Genomic DNA, 14,359 nt, shown 5'->3' with positions numbered 1-14,359 from the left:
AAAAGAGGAAACTGTAATTTGCAGTTTAAAAGCATCTAGTTTTGATTCAAGCATCTAGTTTGGTTAGGTTATTCTGAATAAGAAACTAAGAGGTGTTACCTACACTTTTTATATTTTTATTATGAAGTATAAAACTAGGAGAGATTCACGAAGTGAATAGATTAAAAATTAATATAGGAATGTTTTGGCTAAAAGAAAAAAAGAATAAAATTTTAGAATGAAAGATAAAACTACAAGTTGGCAACTCAGTTCATTTCAAGTATTTTTCTATTTTCCATCACGTTAATTAAGAGTTAACCAAAGACCACAAACCTTAGCAAGAAAAGTGATGCAGTATGCATCACAATCCCAGATCTTATACTGTACTACAGAGCTATAGTATTGTGGCAAGGTATTGGCACAAAAATAGACATGAAGAGCAATGAACAGAATAGAATTCACAGAGACCAACTCACATAAATACAGTTATCTCATACTAGATATAGGCGCCATAAACATACTGCAGAGGGCTGGGACTGTAGCTCAGTGGCAGAGAGCTTGCCCAGCATGTGCAAGGCACTGAGTTCAATCCTCAGCACTGCATAAAAACACATAAATAAATAAAATAAAGGCATGCTGTCCATATACAACTACAAAAAAAACTTTGTTTGTTTTTTTTAAATACACTGGAGGGACTGGGGTCATAGCCCAGTTGTAGAGCACTTGCCTAGCATGTATGAGGCACTGAATTCGATTCTCAGCACCACATACAAATAAGTGAATAAAAATAAAGGTCTATCAACATCTAAAAAATATTTTTAAAAAATATATACTGGAGAAAAGACAGCCTCTTCAACAAATGCTGGGAAAATTGGAAATTCATATGTAGATTAAAATTGAAACCCTCTCTCTCACCCTGCACAAAACTCAACTCTTAAGTGGATTAAGGACCTAAGCATTAGACCAGAGACCTTGTACCTACAAGAAGAAAAAGTAGGCCCAATTCTCCATCATGTTGGCTCAGGATCCAATTTCCTCAACACAAAGCACAAGAAGTAAAATCCACAATCAACAAATCAAAAAGCTTCTTCACAGAAAAGGAAACAGTCAAGAGAGTGAACAGAGAGCCTACAGAATGAAAAAAATCTTTGCCACCCACATTTCAATACAGCATTAATCTCCAGGATATACAAAGAACTCAAAAAACTTGACACCAAAAAAACAACTAACCCATCTCTAAAAATTAAGAGAAATGCAAATTAAAACTACACTAAGATTTCATCTCACTCCAGTCAGAATGGTAATTATTAAAAAAACAAGTATGATGGCGAGGATGTGGGGGAAAAGGTGCATTCATTCATTGCTGGTGGGACTGCAAATTGGTGCAACCATTCTGGAAAGCAGTATGGAGATTCCTCAGAAAACTTGGAATGGAACCACCATTTGACCCAGCTATCCCACTCCTTGGTTTATATCCAAGAGAGACAGCACATAAATATTTATAGCAGCTCAATTCACAACAGTTACACTATGGAACCAACCTAGGTCCCTTCAACAGATGAATAGATAAGAAAATGTGGTATATATACACAATGGACTATTACTCAGCCATAAAAAAGAATGGAATTACAACATTTGCTAGTGAATGGATGAAACTGGAAAACATAATGCTAAGGGAAATAAACCAGTTTCAAAAAACTCTGATATGTGGATGCTAACCCACAAGGAAGGCAGGGAAGGGAAGAATAGAAGTTAACTGGATTAGATAAAGGGGAATGAGGGAAGGGAAGGGGGATGGGAATAGGAAAGACAGTAGAATGAATCAGGAATAACTTTCCTGTGCTCATAAATGAATACACAACCAGTGTAACTCTACATTATGTACAACCACAAAAATGGGATCCTAACTGGAATGGGTTATACTCCACGTATGTATAATATATCAAAATACACTCTACTGTCATGTATATCTAAAAACAAATCCTCTACCGCAAGATCAATATAAACTTTTAGAATAAGATTTTGCACTAATCAAATTTACTAAGACCTATGGGATTATCTTCTGCATAATGTGAAAATAATAATTTTAAAAAGAAACTATAATATCTTAAACACAAACACACACATATGGTGTATGTATATATCAAAGCATCATAAAACACCAAGGGAGCTGATAAAAGATTAAACACATTATAGATGGAGAAAGGAGAACAGAGAGAATAATTTTCTCATAAATGCTGGGGGCAGATTTGAGGAGAGAAGGAAAACCAAAATAAATTTCATGAAATAACTCATAGAATAAATTCAAAATGCAAGAATTGGTGCCATTTTTTAAGGTACATAGCTGCCTTATAAACCTAAAATGTTTACCTCATTTTCTGTACCCACGTCCAGAATGACAGGCAGACACTGTTGAGGATCTACCCCGCCACAAGCTGTATATAGTGCCAATTTACCCACAGGGATGCCCATTCCATTACAGCCAAGATCTCCCAAGCCAAGAATGCGTTCTCCATCAGTCACTACAATAGCCTAGAGAAAAAAAGAAAAATAATCTATTAATAGAGTTTTGCAAATTCTGGGATTCAACTTCTGGTCTCTTTTTCTTAAAGTAATATTCATGTAATGAAAATTAAGCTGTTAGAAAACAAATTGAGGCCAAGTGTTGTGGCACATGCCTGTAATCACAGTAATTTGGGAGGCTGAGGTAGGAGGATCACAAGTTTGAGGTCAGTCTCAACAATTTATCAAGGCCCTATGCAACTTAGAGAGACCCTGTATCATAATAAAAAATAAAAAGGGTTGGGGATATGGCTCAGTGATTAAGCACTTCTGGGTTCAATCCCTGGTACCGAAAAAAAAGAAAACATCAATTGAATATACCTGAAAATATTTTATGATGGCCATTGTGCAAGAATGGAGAAAAATAAATTTAATTTAAACACATTTAAATATTTTACAAATGCATACTTAATTAGGCTATTGAAGAAAGAAGAGAAGGTGTGCACATAAAGATTCAAATAATCCAAATAATTTAATCTTCAGTCAAGAGAGGCAAATGAAAAAAGTACAGGGAAATAAGAGTTCAAATTGGGAATCAAAGTGAAATTTAAGGTGGCTTTGAAACTAGTCATATCCCTTTTGAGTACAATTAGAGTAGTGCCCAAGGTTGAGTGCTGCATGTTTCCTAGGTAAACTGAGGAGGCCATAACTCTGCTTTGAACGTTAGTTTATGCATCCTGGCACCATTCTTCTGTTTTCCCACAATTTTGACCCATCCTCTTTAATTTCTATAGCCTCTTGATACAGTTCTGCTATCTTTCAAACATGCCCAGCACAGTCTTCTACATCTATAACTGATCATCTTCCATTAGACTTGGTCGATTTTGTTTGGTTTATTTCTAATTACCTTGAGTGTTTAAGCAAAACTAATCCCCCCGCCCCCAGAGCAGAAAACCCAGGGTGCTCTACCACTACACCCCCAGCTCTTTTTCACTTTTATTTTGAGATAGGGTCTCACTAAGTTGCCCAGGCTGGTCTCAAACCTGTGATTTTCCTGTCTTAGGATCCTGAGTAACTGGAATAACAGGCATGGCCCACCACTCCCAGCTTAAGTAGAACTAATCCTATGAAAAACAATTTATTAGGCATTTTACAAAACGCTACACTCATATTACCCATGAAGCCTTGAAAAAAATATCATTTATTTGACTTGGATGAAGCAGTCATTTTAAACTTTTATTTCTTTGTACAATGGGAACCATAAAAGTACTTTTCAGGGCTGGGGATATAGCTCAGTTGGTAGAGTGCTTGCCTCACAAGCACAAGGCCCTGGGTTCAATCCCCAGCACCACCAAAAAAAAAAAAAAGTACTTTTCAGAGTAGCTGTATAAAATTAGGAACCAGCTGTTTTGTTCATCACTAGCATTTAGCATAGCACATGGTACACAGTGAACAATCAGGAAGTATGTCGACTGAATAAATATACAATTCCAAAAATGAAATCATGACACATGAAGAATTTACCAAAGTACCTGATACATTAAAAATCTTGTGTGTATACATATATGCATACTATATGTATCATTACTATAATCAGAACTAATATATATAGTCACGACATTTTAGAAGAAAGGAGGAATCTAGAGTACATTCTTTCTACTCATCTTATTTTACAGATTAGGAAACTGAAGATCAGAGAACTGAAATAATTTGCTCAAGATAAGTTACCTAATTAATATCAAAGCACTAGAACCTGGCTATGTTCACTCTCAGGACAGTGCTTTTCCACCCTATTATGTTGCAGAATATATTTTTAAATACACTCTTCAGCTCTATTTAATATCCTGTTCACCTATATTTATGCCACTCTTTAAAAATTACTTTAAAAGTAAATATATTTGAGAAGTGAGAATTATTTTTACATATTCCACATGTTCATCTTTGAAAAAATTTTCCTTAACTGCAATGAGTCAATGTTATGTGCTTTTTTTTGGCAAATAGAATCTGATATCACTGGATTAACTCACCTCTGACTTCAGGTAGAAAAGATAAAAACAATGGGGCTGAAGTTGTAGCTCAGTGCTAGAGCACCTGCCTCACACATGTGAGGCACTGGGTTCAATCCTCAGCACCACAAAAAAATAAATAAGTGAAATAAAAGCACTGTGTCCATCTACAACTAAAGATATTTTTTAAAAGATAAAACAACTATTAGAGAAATAAATTATAAATAAATAATCACAGAGGGACTTTTATATATCAGTAATAACAAATACTTCTGTGTTTTCTATATACAAGAAACGTCCAGTTGGCCTGCCTATACTTATACATATTTTTATGTTTTATAAGAAAAGTACCATTGTAATATAAATTAGTTATGACTTCAATAATTTAATTACATTCCAGGTCTCATTAAACGCACTTAAACTCAGAGTGTTGCATCTTTTAATTTTCTTCAGTTTCAAATTTTTTGAAAAGGGTATTTTAAGAAATCAAAACTTTTTTGAGTTTTTCTTGCTTTTCTACATTTTTTATTTGATCTTTTTAGATATACATGGTAATAGAGTATATTTTGAAATTCATTCATTTTTTAATAGCACATTTATGTTAAATGAAATGTACGTCTTGGGCTGGGGTCATGGCTCAGTGGTAGAGTACTTAACTAGCACATGTGAGACAATGGTTTTGATTTTCAGCACTACATAAAATAAATAAATAAAATAAAGATATTGTGTCCTTCTACAACTAAACATTTTAAAAATGTACGTCTTAAAGTCAAAAGAAGCTATTATTTTCCATTTTTTCATAGCTTTTATTCTCTAACTTGTTCTCTCATCTAGCACTATTAATTAATTATATGAAATATACAGACATTTATATTTAAGTAGTAGTTTGGAAAGTTTTTGAAATATTTTGAAATAAAATACTACTTTAGCTTGGTTTATGCCTTATTACAAACATACATTAATAGCATTAATTCATAAATATTTCAATATTAAAGATTATATTTAAATAGTGAAAAAATTCTGAAATAAAATATTTTTGTCATGTAGGCAGTTTATTATTAAATTAGCATTCTCTTGTTCGTTTTTACCTACTTTGTCTCCTTTTAAGAAAAAATAAAGCAGATATTTTTGGAAAGTAATCAAGTCACATCAGGATTAATCTCAATAAGAGAACCACAATTCTGTAAATGATGTCTGTGTTTCAGAAATCACATCTCCACCCCACAATATAAAATATTACCTGGGCATTACCCGAACAGAAACTATTTGCATGAAATATGGATGCACTCTTCCTTCCTTTTTTGGCAGGGTAGAGGTAACCAGGGATTGAACTCGGGGGTACTCGACCAACAAGCCACAACCTCAGCCCTATTTTGTATTTTATTTAAAGTCAGGGACTCACTGAGTTGCTTAGTGCCTCACTGCTGTTGAGGGTGACTTTAAACTTGCAATCCTCCTGCCTCAGCCTCGGAGGCACTGGGATTACAGGCATAAGCCCCAGCTCTTCCTGCCTTTATTCCTTCTTTCCCCTTCCCAAAGTCTATGTTTCCCACCCAGCTCACTAAATGCAGAACTCTTCCTCTTTTCTTCTTCTCTAGAAACTCTGTGGGGTTTATATTTTGTTTCCAGTAAGCAGAAATCTGCTTCCTGGTTGCTGTGTTCTGAGCTGCTTTCCTCTGCCACATCCTTCTGTCGTGATGTTCTGCCTCACCTAGGTCACAGAGCACCTGAGTCAGCCAACTATGGACTGAGACCTCTGAAATCATGAAGGCAAAAAATCTTTTCCTCTTCTAAAACTGTCCTTTGGTTGCAGCAACAAAAAAGCTGACAGAGGCTTTTCTCTCCCCCCGACTTGCTTTCTCTCTTCGCCTTGCTTTTCTACTCTCTCTAGCGCACACCCTTTCTCTTTCCCTTTCTTTTCCTCTCATTTTCTCTCTTACCCTGCAGGGAGACGCTCTGTTTGCTTAATAAACCCTCTTATGTCATTTCCCTTGTCCAGCGTAGTTTTCGTGGGACCCCTTACATTGGTGCCGTGACTCAGGATGGGTCCTTCCACTGTCTCTTAAGCAAGTGGAAACCCATCTGAGCCCCAGTGCCCCCCAGACACAGCCCCACCTTCCATTCGCCTGGACACTCAGCTTTTTGCATGCAACACCAGACTTTGGATTGGTGAGTTCCCTTAGATAGGTCCCCACTCTAGACCACTTAAACACACCTCTGCTGACCTGAGAAGCAACAGTCGCGTGTCCGGGGCTCTCGAGGCGGCTGAGGTGTGGGGGTACCCCCAGCCACAACTTTTATAGTTACGGCTGGCCCCTTAGTCAGTCTTATCTGCCGGGTGGATTCCTGATTTTATGGTGGAGATTCTCTCTCAGGGTTGAGGCTCATCTCACGCTCCTGCTTGCACTTGCACTCAAAAACCCTGATATCAGGTCCTCAACTCTCCTCGGCTTTTGCCTGGCACACACTGGTGCTTGTGTGACGACACAATCAACGTGCTGCCTCCTCAACTCCAGCCGACTACTCTGTGGCCTTGGGATGGCCTGGCCACAGACTCAGCTGTATCAGTCTCCACCATGGGATCTGGGTCCTCCATTCTGGCAGATTCAACCCTTTGCCTGACCCCCGGCTTAAAGCCATCAAAATTCGCTTGTGTAACTGCACACAGCTTCTGTGAGCGAGTGGGCAGATGGAAAGGGATTCCTTATCTTCAAGTCTCTTCCTTCTTGCTTCTTGGCTCTTCCTGCAAACTCAAACGCCTCCTTCTTCTCCCCCTCTTAATCCCTCCTCCTCCTCCAACTTCGGCTCAGCTTTTTCTGCTTCCATTCACCAGCCCAGCCCACCTAGTCCTCCTGCCACGAGGTCCCACATACGCCAGTGTGGAGGGAGTAACCGGCCCAACCATCAGTGGCATGTCCCAGTAAGGAGTATGATATAGCAGCCCCATTCCCCACAAGTAGTGGGAGATAATGTTTCACAATTTTCTGCATCCAAACCTGAATTGATTACTAACCAGGAAAAAGGGTTAAAATGCCAGAGGCATCAAGTTTCTGCTAGAAACTGTTAGTTCCTTTCACATCCAGATCTTAGTCAAGGCTTACATTGAAATGTAAGTGGAGGAAGCCAGAATGCTCAGTGGGAGACCAGTTTCAAACCCAAGGGAAAAAAGTGTCCATTTTAAATTTCTCCTGGGCTGCAACTCAGAATACTTTTTCTCTCCCTTTCACCTCTTCTCTCTTTCTCATTTTCTCATGCTATAATTAATGGCCATTATCATTTTTCTTCTAGGACTTTTGTTTTTCTTAAATGCTATATTTTTGAGCTCACAATTTTGATCCTACATACCTAGGTTAATGATTTTTGATCAGTTCTTTTTATCCAACTCGAGTTATTTTTGAACATCTGTTACATTGCAATGGAGATAAACATTGCAAGGCCTTTGCTTTTGTGTTAAATATAAGCGCACATAAAAATTAAAATTTAAAAAATGGATCCAAATACTTTTAATTCACGTGATTTAAAAAGGTTCAACTTAAATTGGGTAAAGTAATAGAGGTAAAATTAACTCAAGTCTCTAGGTGGTCAAACTAATAAAATGTTGATGTTTATAAAATGTCTAACATCAATTTTTCTAGGACTTTTCTTCAACAGGAAAGAGATGGCAAATACTGTTGGTACACTTGTCTGATATCTTGGTTTTTTACACTTGCTCTGATATCTTGGATTTTTTTACAATAAGACGAGTGAATGAGAGTTGACATGTATGGGATTACTCAAACGTGTTTGTTAGAGACATCTGATTAATTTACAAAGTTATTCCATGGAGTACCATACTTAAAAACATTATTCTTTATATATTAAATGTGTTCATATTTTCCAGGTGTACAAGCCTTTAAAGCAGAAAATTTATCAAGCTGCTATTCTCCAAATTAAACTTGTCTGTAATGGTAAACCTATCATTTAATGCTCTATTATAGGACCTGTCATCAATAGGGTATATGTAAAATTTGTTAAATGTATTTCTAAAAGTTATTGAGAGCCTGATTTGTTTAAAGGTCAAACACGAAAGCATTTTGCCACTTTGCCACACAAAAGGACAGTTAAAAGCTCTCTCAGCATTTCTTTAATTCATGTTTTAGATATAATGTTAAATTGTGTTAACTAATATTCATATAGACTCAGGAGTCAATATATATAAACTTCTTAAAATGACATTTAAGAAAGTGTAATGCACAGTAGCAAAAATGGGACAACAGTGATTGAGATTGGGGTCTCTGACCTCATGACTTTGGACAGTGAACTTCCTTGAGAGCTATACAGAGCTCCCAACATTGCACTTTGCAGCTCTCAAAAAAGTTATGGTAATGTCCTAGTCTCTGTAACTTTCCTGAAAACAAAGAATAATGCTTACATACATATATAAAGACTGCCAACGTAACTCTTTAGATCTGCATTTCCAGCTCCATCTGATCTCAGCTTAATCTTCAAAATCTTCAAAACCTTTATTTTCTAATACTCCTTTGCCCCTCACTGAACTTGAGAATTTGGTCATGCTGGTCAAGGTAAAAGAGGAAAAAATTAGCTTCAGGATTAGAACATTTTACCTAAGATTTGGGAAAAGCCCTGCCTTACCTGAGATAAGCTCTGCCTCACAACCTGCTGCATATTAGAATGGCTCCAAAGTAAGCCATTTAAACTCATTTAACTCATTTAAAGTTGTGTTCAAAAGTCTGAAGTTTGTTGTAAAGATTACTGTGATCTCACACAGGGGATATAATGAATAATTCAGTCAAAATTTAAGATAGCTATTGCACGAACTGAATGTTTTACCGTTGGTGATTCCATTTTGTATTTTCCTTGTAAACTCTAACTGTTGCCTGATATTTTGCAAAAGTATACCATAGATTAACCTGAAAAGCCATCACCTATAGGACAGATAATGTAGACCCCAATTAGATAAAAGGGGGTAAATAACTATAAAGTTATAGACATTGAAGTTAAAGCCCAGTACTCTTACTTTATGACTGGTGAGACTGGCTTGCTGGATGGTTAAGATCAAACTCAGAGATTGAGATTAAATACAGAGGCCAAGAAAAGTCCATATTTGGGTCTTGCCCTCAAAGACAGCCTGAACCCAGGGAACAAGAGGACTTCTCTAAGGAGCTTTGCAATTCTGGGTGGGTCACACAACCTCCTTATCAAGGAGATTGATGAGGCCACTAGAAAATGAAAAGACACTCAGTGCACATGCTGCAGAGGAGGGTCATGGAAAAAGGGAGACACCCCTAATGATTCCAAGGGAAGCTACCTCATCAAGGAGACCCTGCCTAACCAATGGCACTAATGGAGCTAAGAAGCTGCTCTTGAATTCTCTATGAGTGACCCCTGTGGGAACTCAGCTGACTCTTTAACAGACAGGAACAGGTTATAGCCATTCTTGGGCATTTCAAAGAAATAATAGTTAAATGTAACTTAAGATGTACACTTGTGTTAGCTCACTAGAATAAAGACTAAAAGCTACAAAAGAGAGATTCTTAGGCAAATGTGCCTGATAACTATCAAGAGAAACTGCCAGAGTCAGAAGTTTTCAGTCAGTTTAAGGCCTGCAGACCTTCCTAAGCTACACAGGTAGGCTTAATCTATGTTTGCTAGTATGATTATCTAGCCCTAAGTAACAAAAGTACAGAGATCTCTACTAAACACAGGTTATGCCAATAAAGGGATATTTTACATCAATGACATTAAGATTTAAATGTTGTGTTTACATTCCTGATAACCTGGACAATGTTAAAGTTCCCAAATAAAGGCCTTGTCCTTTCCAGCCTTTGCTAGGCCTTGTTATGAGAACAACTTCTCAGTTCTTCCACCCCCTGGTGAGGAATTGACTTCTGTCATCTTTATGATATTCATTGGCATGTTCCAGATTCTGCAACATTTATATTGTATTAGTCTCATTTCAGTACTCATGGCTTTTTGTTCACTCATAGAAGCACCCACCCCCAGATGCCTTTACAACCTGCTCTTCCCCAGCCAGACTTCTACCATGGACCCTCAATTAACCCAATTTCTAAAAAGGGAACTCCAAACTGTTTGCCCCACGCTGCCCCCTTCCAGCTCGAAGAAGCCAGTTGGTCATCACCCCCGTTTCCCCACAGCAATAAGGAGTTCCTAAAATTAGAGGGGTGAATGAAGCCAGAATTGGGGTCAGGCAGTTAGTGTAGAAATAGGGGATCAGTCAAATCAAGGAAATGAAGTCCATGAAAGCCATCTGCCTCTGGAAGACTGGAAGTTGAAGACTGCCCCTGGGAGAATGGACTTTTTACATCTCCCCTGCAAAACCAGCCCCAGTCACTTAGGCAGGAAGGAGAGATAAGGCGGGGAAAGAACTGGAGAACAAAAGATTTTCTTATAAAAACAGAAACGGGGGAATGTAATAGAAAACTGCTCTCCCCACCCTTTCCGTTGCAGCCATTCCCCACCTCCCAACTACTGTCAGTCTGTGAACATCCTAGCTAGCTATTGGTTCATCAGTCAGCTTGCAAGTATCCTTCTCCATTATTGGTCCCCGTTAGCCCGGCAGAATTCAACTGCTTCAGGGTAGCTACTCCGCCATCTTTTCTCTTGCTTTTCTCTCCCCCTGACTTGCTTTCTCTCTCCTCCTCGCTTTTCCACTCTCTGTAGCATGCACCATTTCTCTTCCTCTCATTTTCTCTCTTACCCTGCAGGGAGACACTCTGTTTGCTTAATAAACCCTCTTATGTGTTGGGGGGGGAAGCTGACAGAAACAGTGGTGCTTGGGGTTGAACCCAAGGGTGAGCTACATTCCCAAAACTTTCTATTTATTTTAAGACAAGAATCTTGATGAGTTGCCCAGGCTGGCCTCTTAACTGGAGATCCTCCTGCCTCACATTCCCAAGTTGTTGGGGTTACAGGTGTGTGCCTCCACTCATGACTGACTTGTTGATTTGTAAAATCCTCTAGATTCCAAGTTAAAATGTAAATGGCCTTCTTAGATGATCACACATTTATGAATTAACACATTTCTTAGAATAGCTGCTAAGAATAGGATCTGTGGACAGGTCAGTCTATATGGGAGGGAAAATTAAAAACTGGGGAGAATGGAAATAGTGAAAAATACTTTACTTAACGAAGATTGACTAGCATGAAACTTAGAGAACCAAACTTAATAATTCTAGTCACAAGTGCTTGGACAAAATCATTAAAGGAGTCACATTTGAAAAGTCAGAGTTAAAGAGGCTCTCCACTAAAAGACACCAATTTATTCAATTTTAGTCTTAAAAGACACTACAACATTGCTGGGAATTCCACAAAAAGGGAAAATGGAGCCAAAGGGAGAACAAGTATACCTCATCTCCCTCAGACAAGAAAAGTGGTTTAGGATCATGTTTAAGATCAGGGCCTCTGGGGGACAGATCTGCAACTTGTACTCAATTCCCCACAGGACACACATTAACATGTAACCTACCAGTGACCTCCCTTCCTCACTTAATTATCATGGTAACTGTTAAGAGGCAATCCACTACAATATTTCACACAGAAAGCAATCAAATGTCAGTACTACTATTACTTTCATTGTCATTAGCTCACACACAGAAGGAAGTCAGATGAGCTACTTACTTGAGGTCATAATGATGAAGAAATGAATTAACAGATTTATTTTGCCTACTTGGACCCTCTTAGTAGATGGTTAAATACAGCAGATAATCATTTGCTTAAATAAATTCAGGTGCATCTTCAACATATATATTATCACTTAACCTGAATAAAGAAATACTAAGAAATGAGACATAAATAATGAGGAAACTACCTAAATAGCTTCAGAATAAAAATTAATCCATTATGCAAAACTCAAAGGGCTATAAATTAAGTGATATTCACTTTAAAAGTCAGTGAATGCTACCTAATGCCTTGAAAATTATCAATATCATCTAACTATCCCATGGGACAGAAAAGAGAACAAATAAATTGCCTCAGTGGAAAAATCTGGTAACTTACCTTGATGACATCTTCTGGCCAAGCATTAAGAATTGAAGCAATATGCCCTCGATCATGGATACTAATAAAGAGACCTCTGAGAGGAAAAAAAAGAAGTAGTTTTAATTTTCTTAGACCTATCAAACTATCCTGAACATTTATATTTTTAAAGTTTATTAATAATCTCCATTTGATTAAAACTAGTGAAAATTATGTCCTTTAAAATATAAGGATTAGGAGTAAAAAAGAAAGTATATTAATATATTGACAACAAACTTTATGGTAAATTTATTCTTTTTTTTTTTTTTTTTTTTTTTTTTTTTTGGTGATACCAAAGGATCAAACACAGGGGTGTGCATTACCACTGAACTAAATCTTCCTTTTTTTTTTCCCTCTTTTATTTTGGAGACAGGGTCTCACTAATTTGCTGAGGATGGTCTCAAACTTGTGATCCTCCCTCCTCAGTCTCCCCAAATTGCTGGAATTACAGGCATGCATCACCACACCCAGCTAATTATTTAATGAAAATATCTAAAAATATTTTTTGATATTTAACATGTTTTTAAAATATTTTCATTAAATAATTCACTACTTTCATATAGAGAATTTAAGCAGTCTTTTATAAAATTATATAAAACCATTTTGAAAAATAACATGAAGCACACATAAATAGGTATTTCCAACATATATTCCATTTATTACATTTTTACATATGAAGATGAGAATACATATTAAAGATGGCTCAAGTGACTTACTAATGCTGAATAGTTCCTTCATGTAAAGCTCACTTGATTCTTTCATTGGTGAATTTGCAATTCATGTTATTTAAACTCTTACCTGTTATCTTTAATACTATCTGCCCTCCCCATGACCTATGAAAGCTTAACAAGTAACTTTACAAATTAAAACACAGAAATTTTTTTAAAATATAAATGTCAGAAGAGATCAGGCGCATTCAGGGTGGTATGGCCACAAGAAATAAAAGCAGGAATCAATAACTGGGATAGATTCAAACTAAAAAGCTTTTGCTCAGCAAAGGAAACAATCAATAATGTGAAGAGAAAGCAGAGTGGGGGAAAATCTTTTTCATACACACTTTAGATAGAGCATTAATCTCCAGAATCTGTGAAGAACTCAAAAAACTTTACACCAAGACTACAAATAACCCAATCAACAAATGGGCTAAGGAAATGAGCAGACACTTCACAGAAGATCTACAAGCAATCAACCGATATATGAAAAAATGTTCAACATCTCTAGTAATAAGAGAAATGCAAAGCAAAACTACCCTAAGATTCCATCTCACCCCAATTAGAATGGTGATTATCAGAATAGAAGCAACAATAGGTGTTGGTGAGGATGTGGGGAAAAAGGTACACTCAAACATTGTTGGTGGGGTTGCAAACTGGTGCAGCCACTCTGGAAAGCAGTGTGGAGAGTCCTTAGAAAACTTGGAATGGACCCGCCATTTAACCCAGCTATCCCACTCCTTGGCCTATACCCAAAGAACTTACAATCATCATACTACAGTGATGCAGCCACATCAATGTTTATAAGAGCTCAATTCACAATAACTAGATTGTGGAACCAACCTAGATGCCCTTCAAAAGATGAATGGATAAAGAAACTGTGGTGTATATATATATACAATGGAATATTATTCAGCCATAAAGAAGAATAAAATTATGGCATTTGCAGGTCAATGGATGGAGCTGGAGAATATCATGCTAAGTGAAATAAGCCAATCCCAAAAAACCAAAGGCCAAATGATTTCTCTGATAAGTAGTTGATGATACATAATGGGGGAGGGGAGAGCAAAGTAAGGGCAGAATGGAAGAAGGATGATGTGTAGATGGAAATGAGAGGTGGGGAGGAAG

At 37.2% G+C, this 14,359-nt stretch overlaps 1 protein-coding gene and 1 non-coding gene across 3 annotated transcripts in view; one reads left to right on the top strand and one right to left on the bottom strand.

Annotated features, from left to right (window-relative positions):
- Me1 (malic enzyme 1) overlaps positions 1–14,359 on the bottom strand; it is a 196,757-nt gene that overhangs the window by 109,839 nt on the left and 72,559 nt on the right. For both annotated transcript variants that reach the window (XR_007109440.1, XM_047558063.1), the window contains exons 4-5: positions 12,504–12,579; positions 2,350–2,511 (exon numbers count right to left, since the gene is read on the bottom strand). Coding sequence is in view for 1 of the 2 variants with exons in the window: in XM_047558063.1 (XP_047414019.1) it covers positions 2,350–2,511; positions 12,504–12,579 (238 nt within the window). In the remaining variant the exon portion in view is untranslated. The remainder of the gene's footprint in view (positions 1–2,349; positions 2,512–12,503; positions 12,580–14,359) is intronic.
- On the top strand, positions 3,763–3,835 carry Trnav-cac (transfer RNA valine (anticodon CAC)). The gene has a single exon. It is a non-coding gene; the product is annotated as a tRNA-Val (tRNA).

The sequence above is a fragment of the Sciurus carolinensis genome, chromosome 7, assembly GCF_902686445.1.
Source record: "Sciurus carolinensis chromosome 7, mSciCar1.2, whole genome shotgun sequence".
Classification (NCBI taxonomy): domain Eukaryota; kingdom Metazoa; phylum Chordata; class Mammalia; order Rodentia; family Sciuridae; genus Sciurus; species Sciurus carolinensis.
Note: the sequence above shows the minus strand (reverse complement) of the source record. Positions and strands in the feature narration are given on the sequence as shown.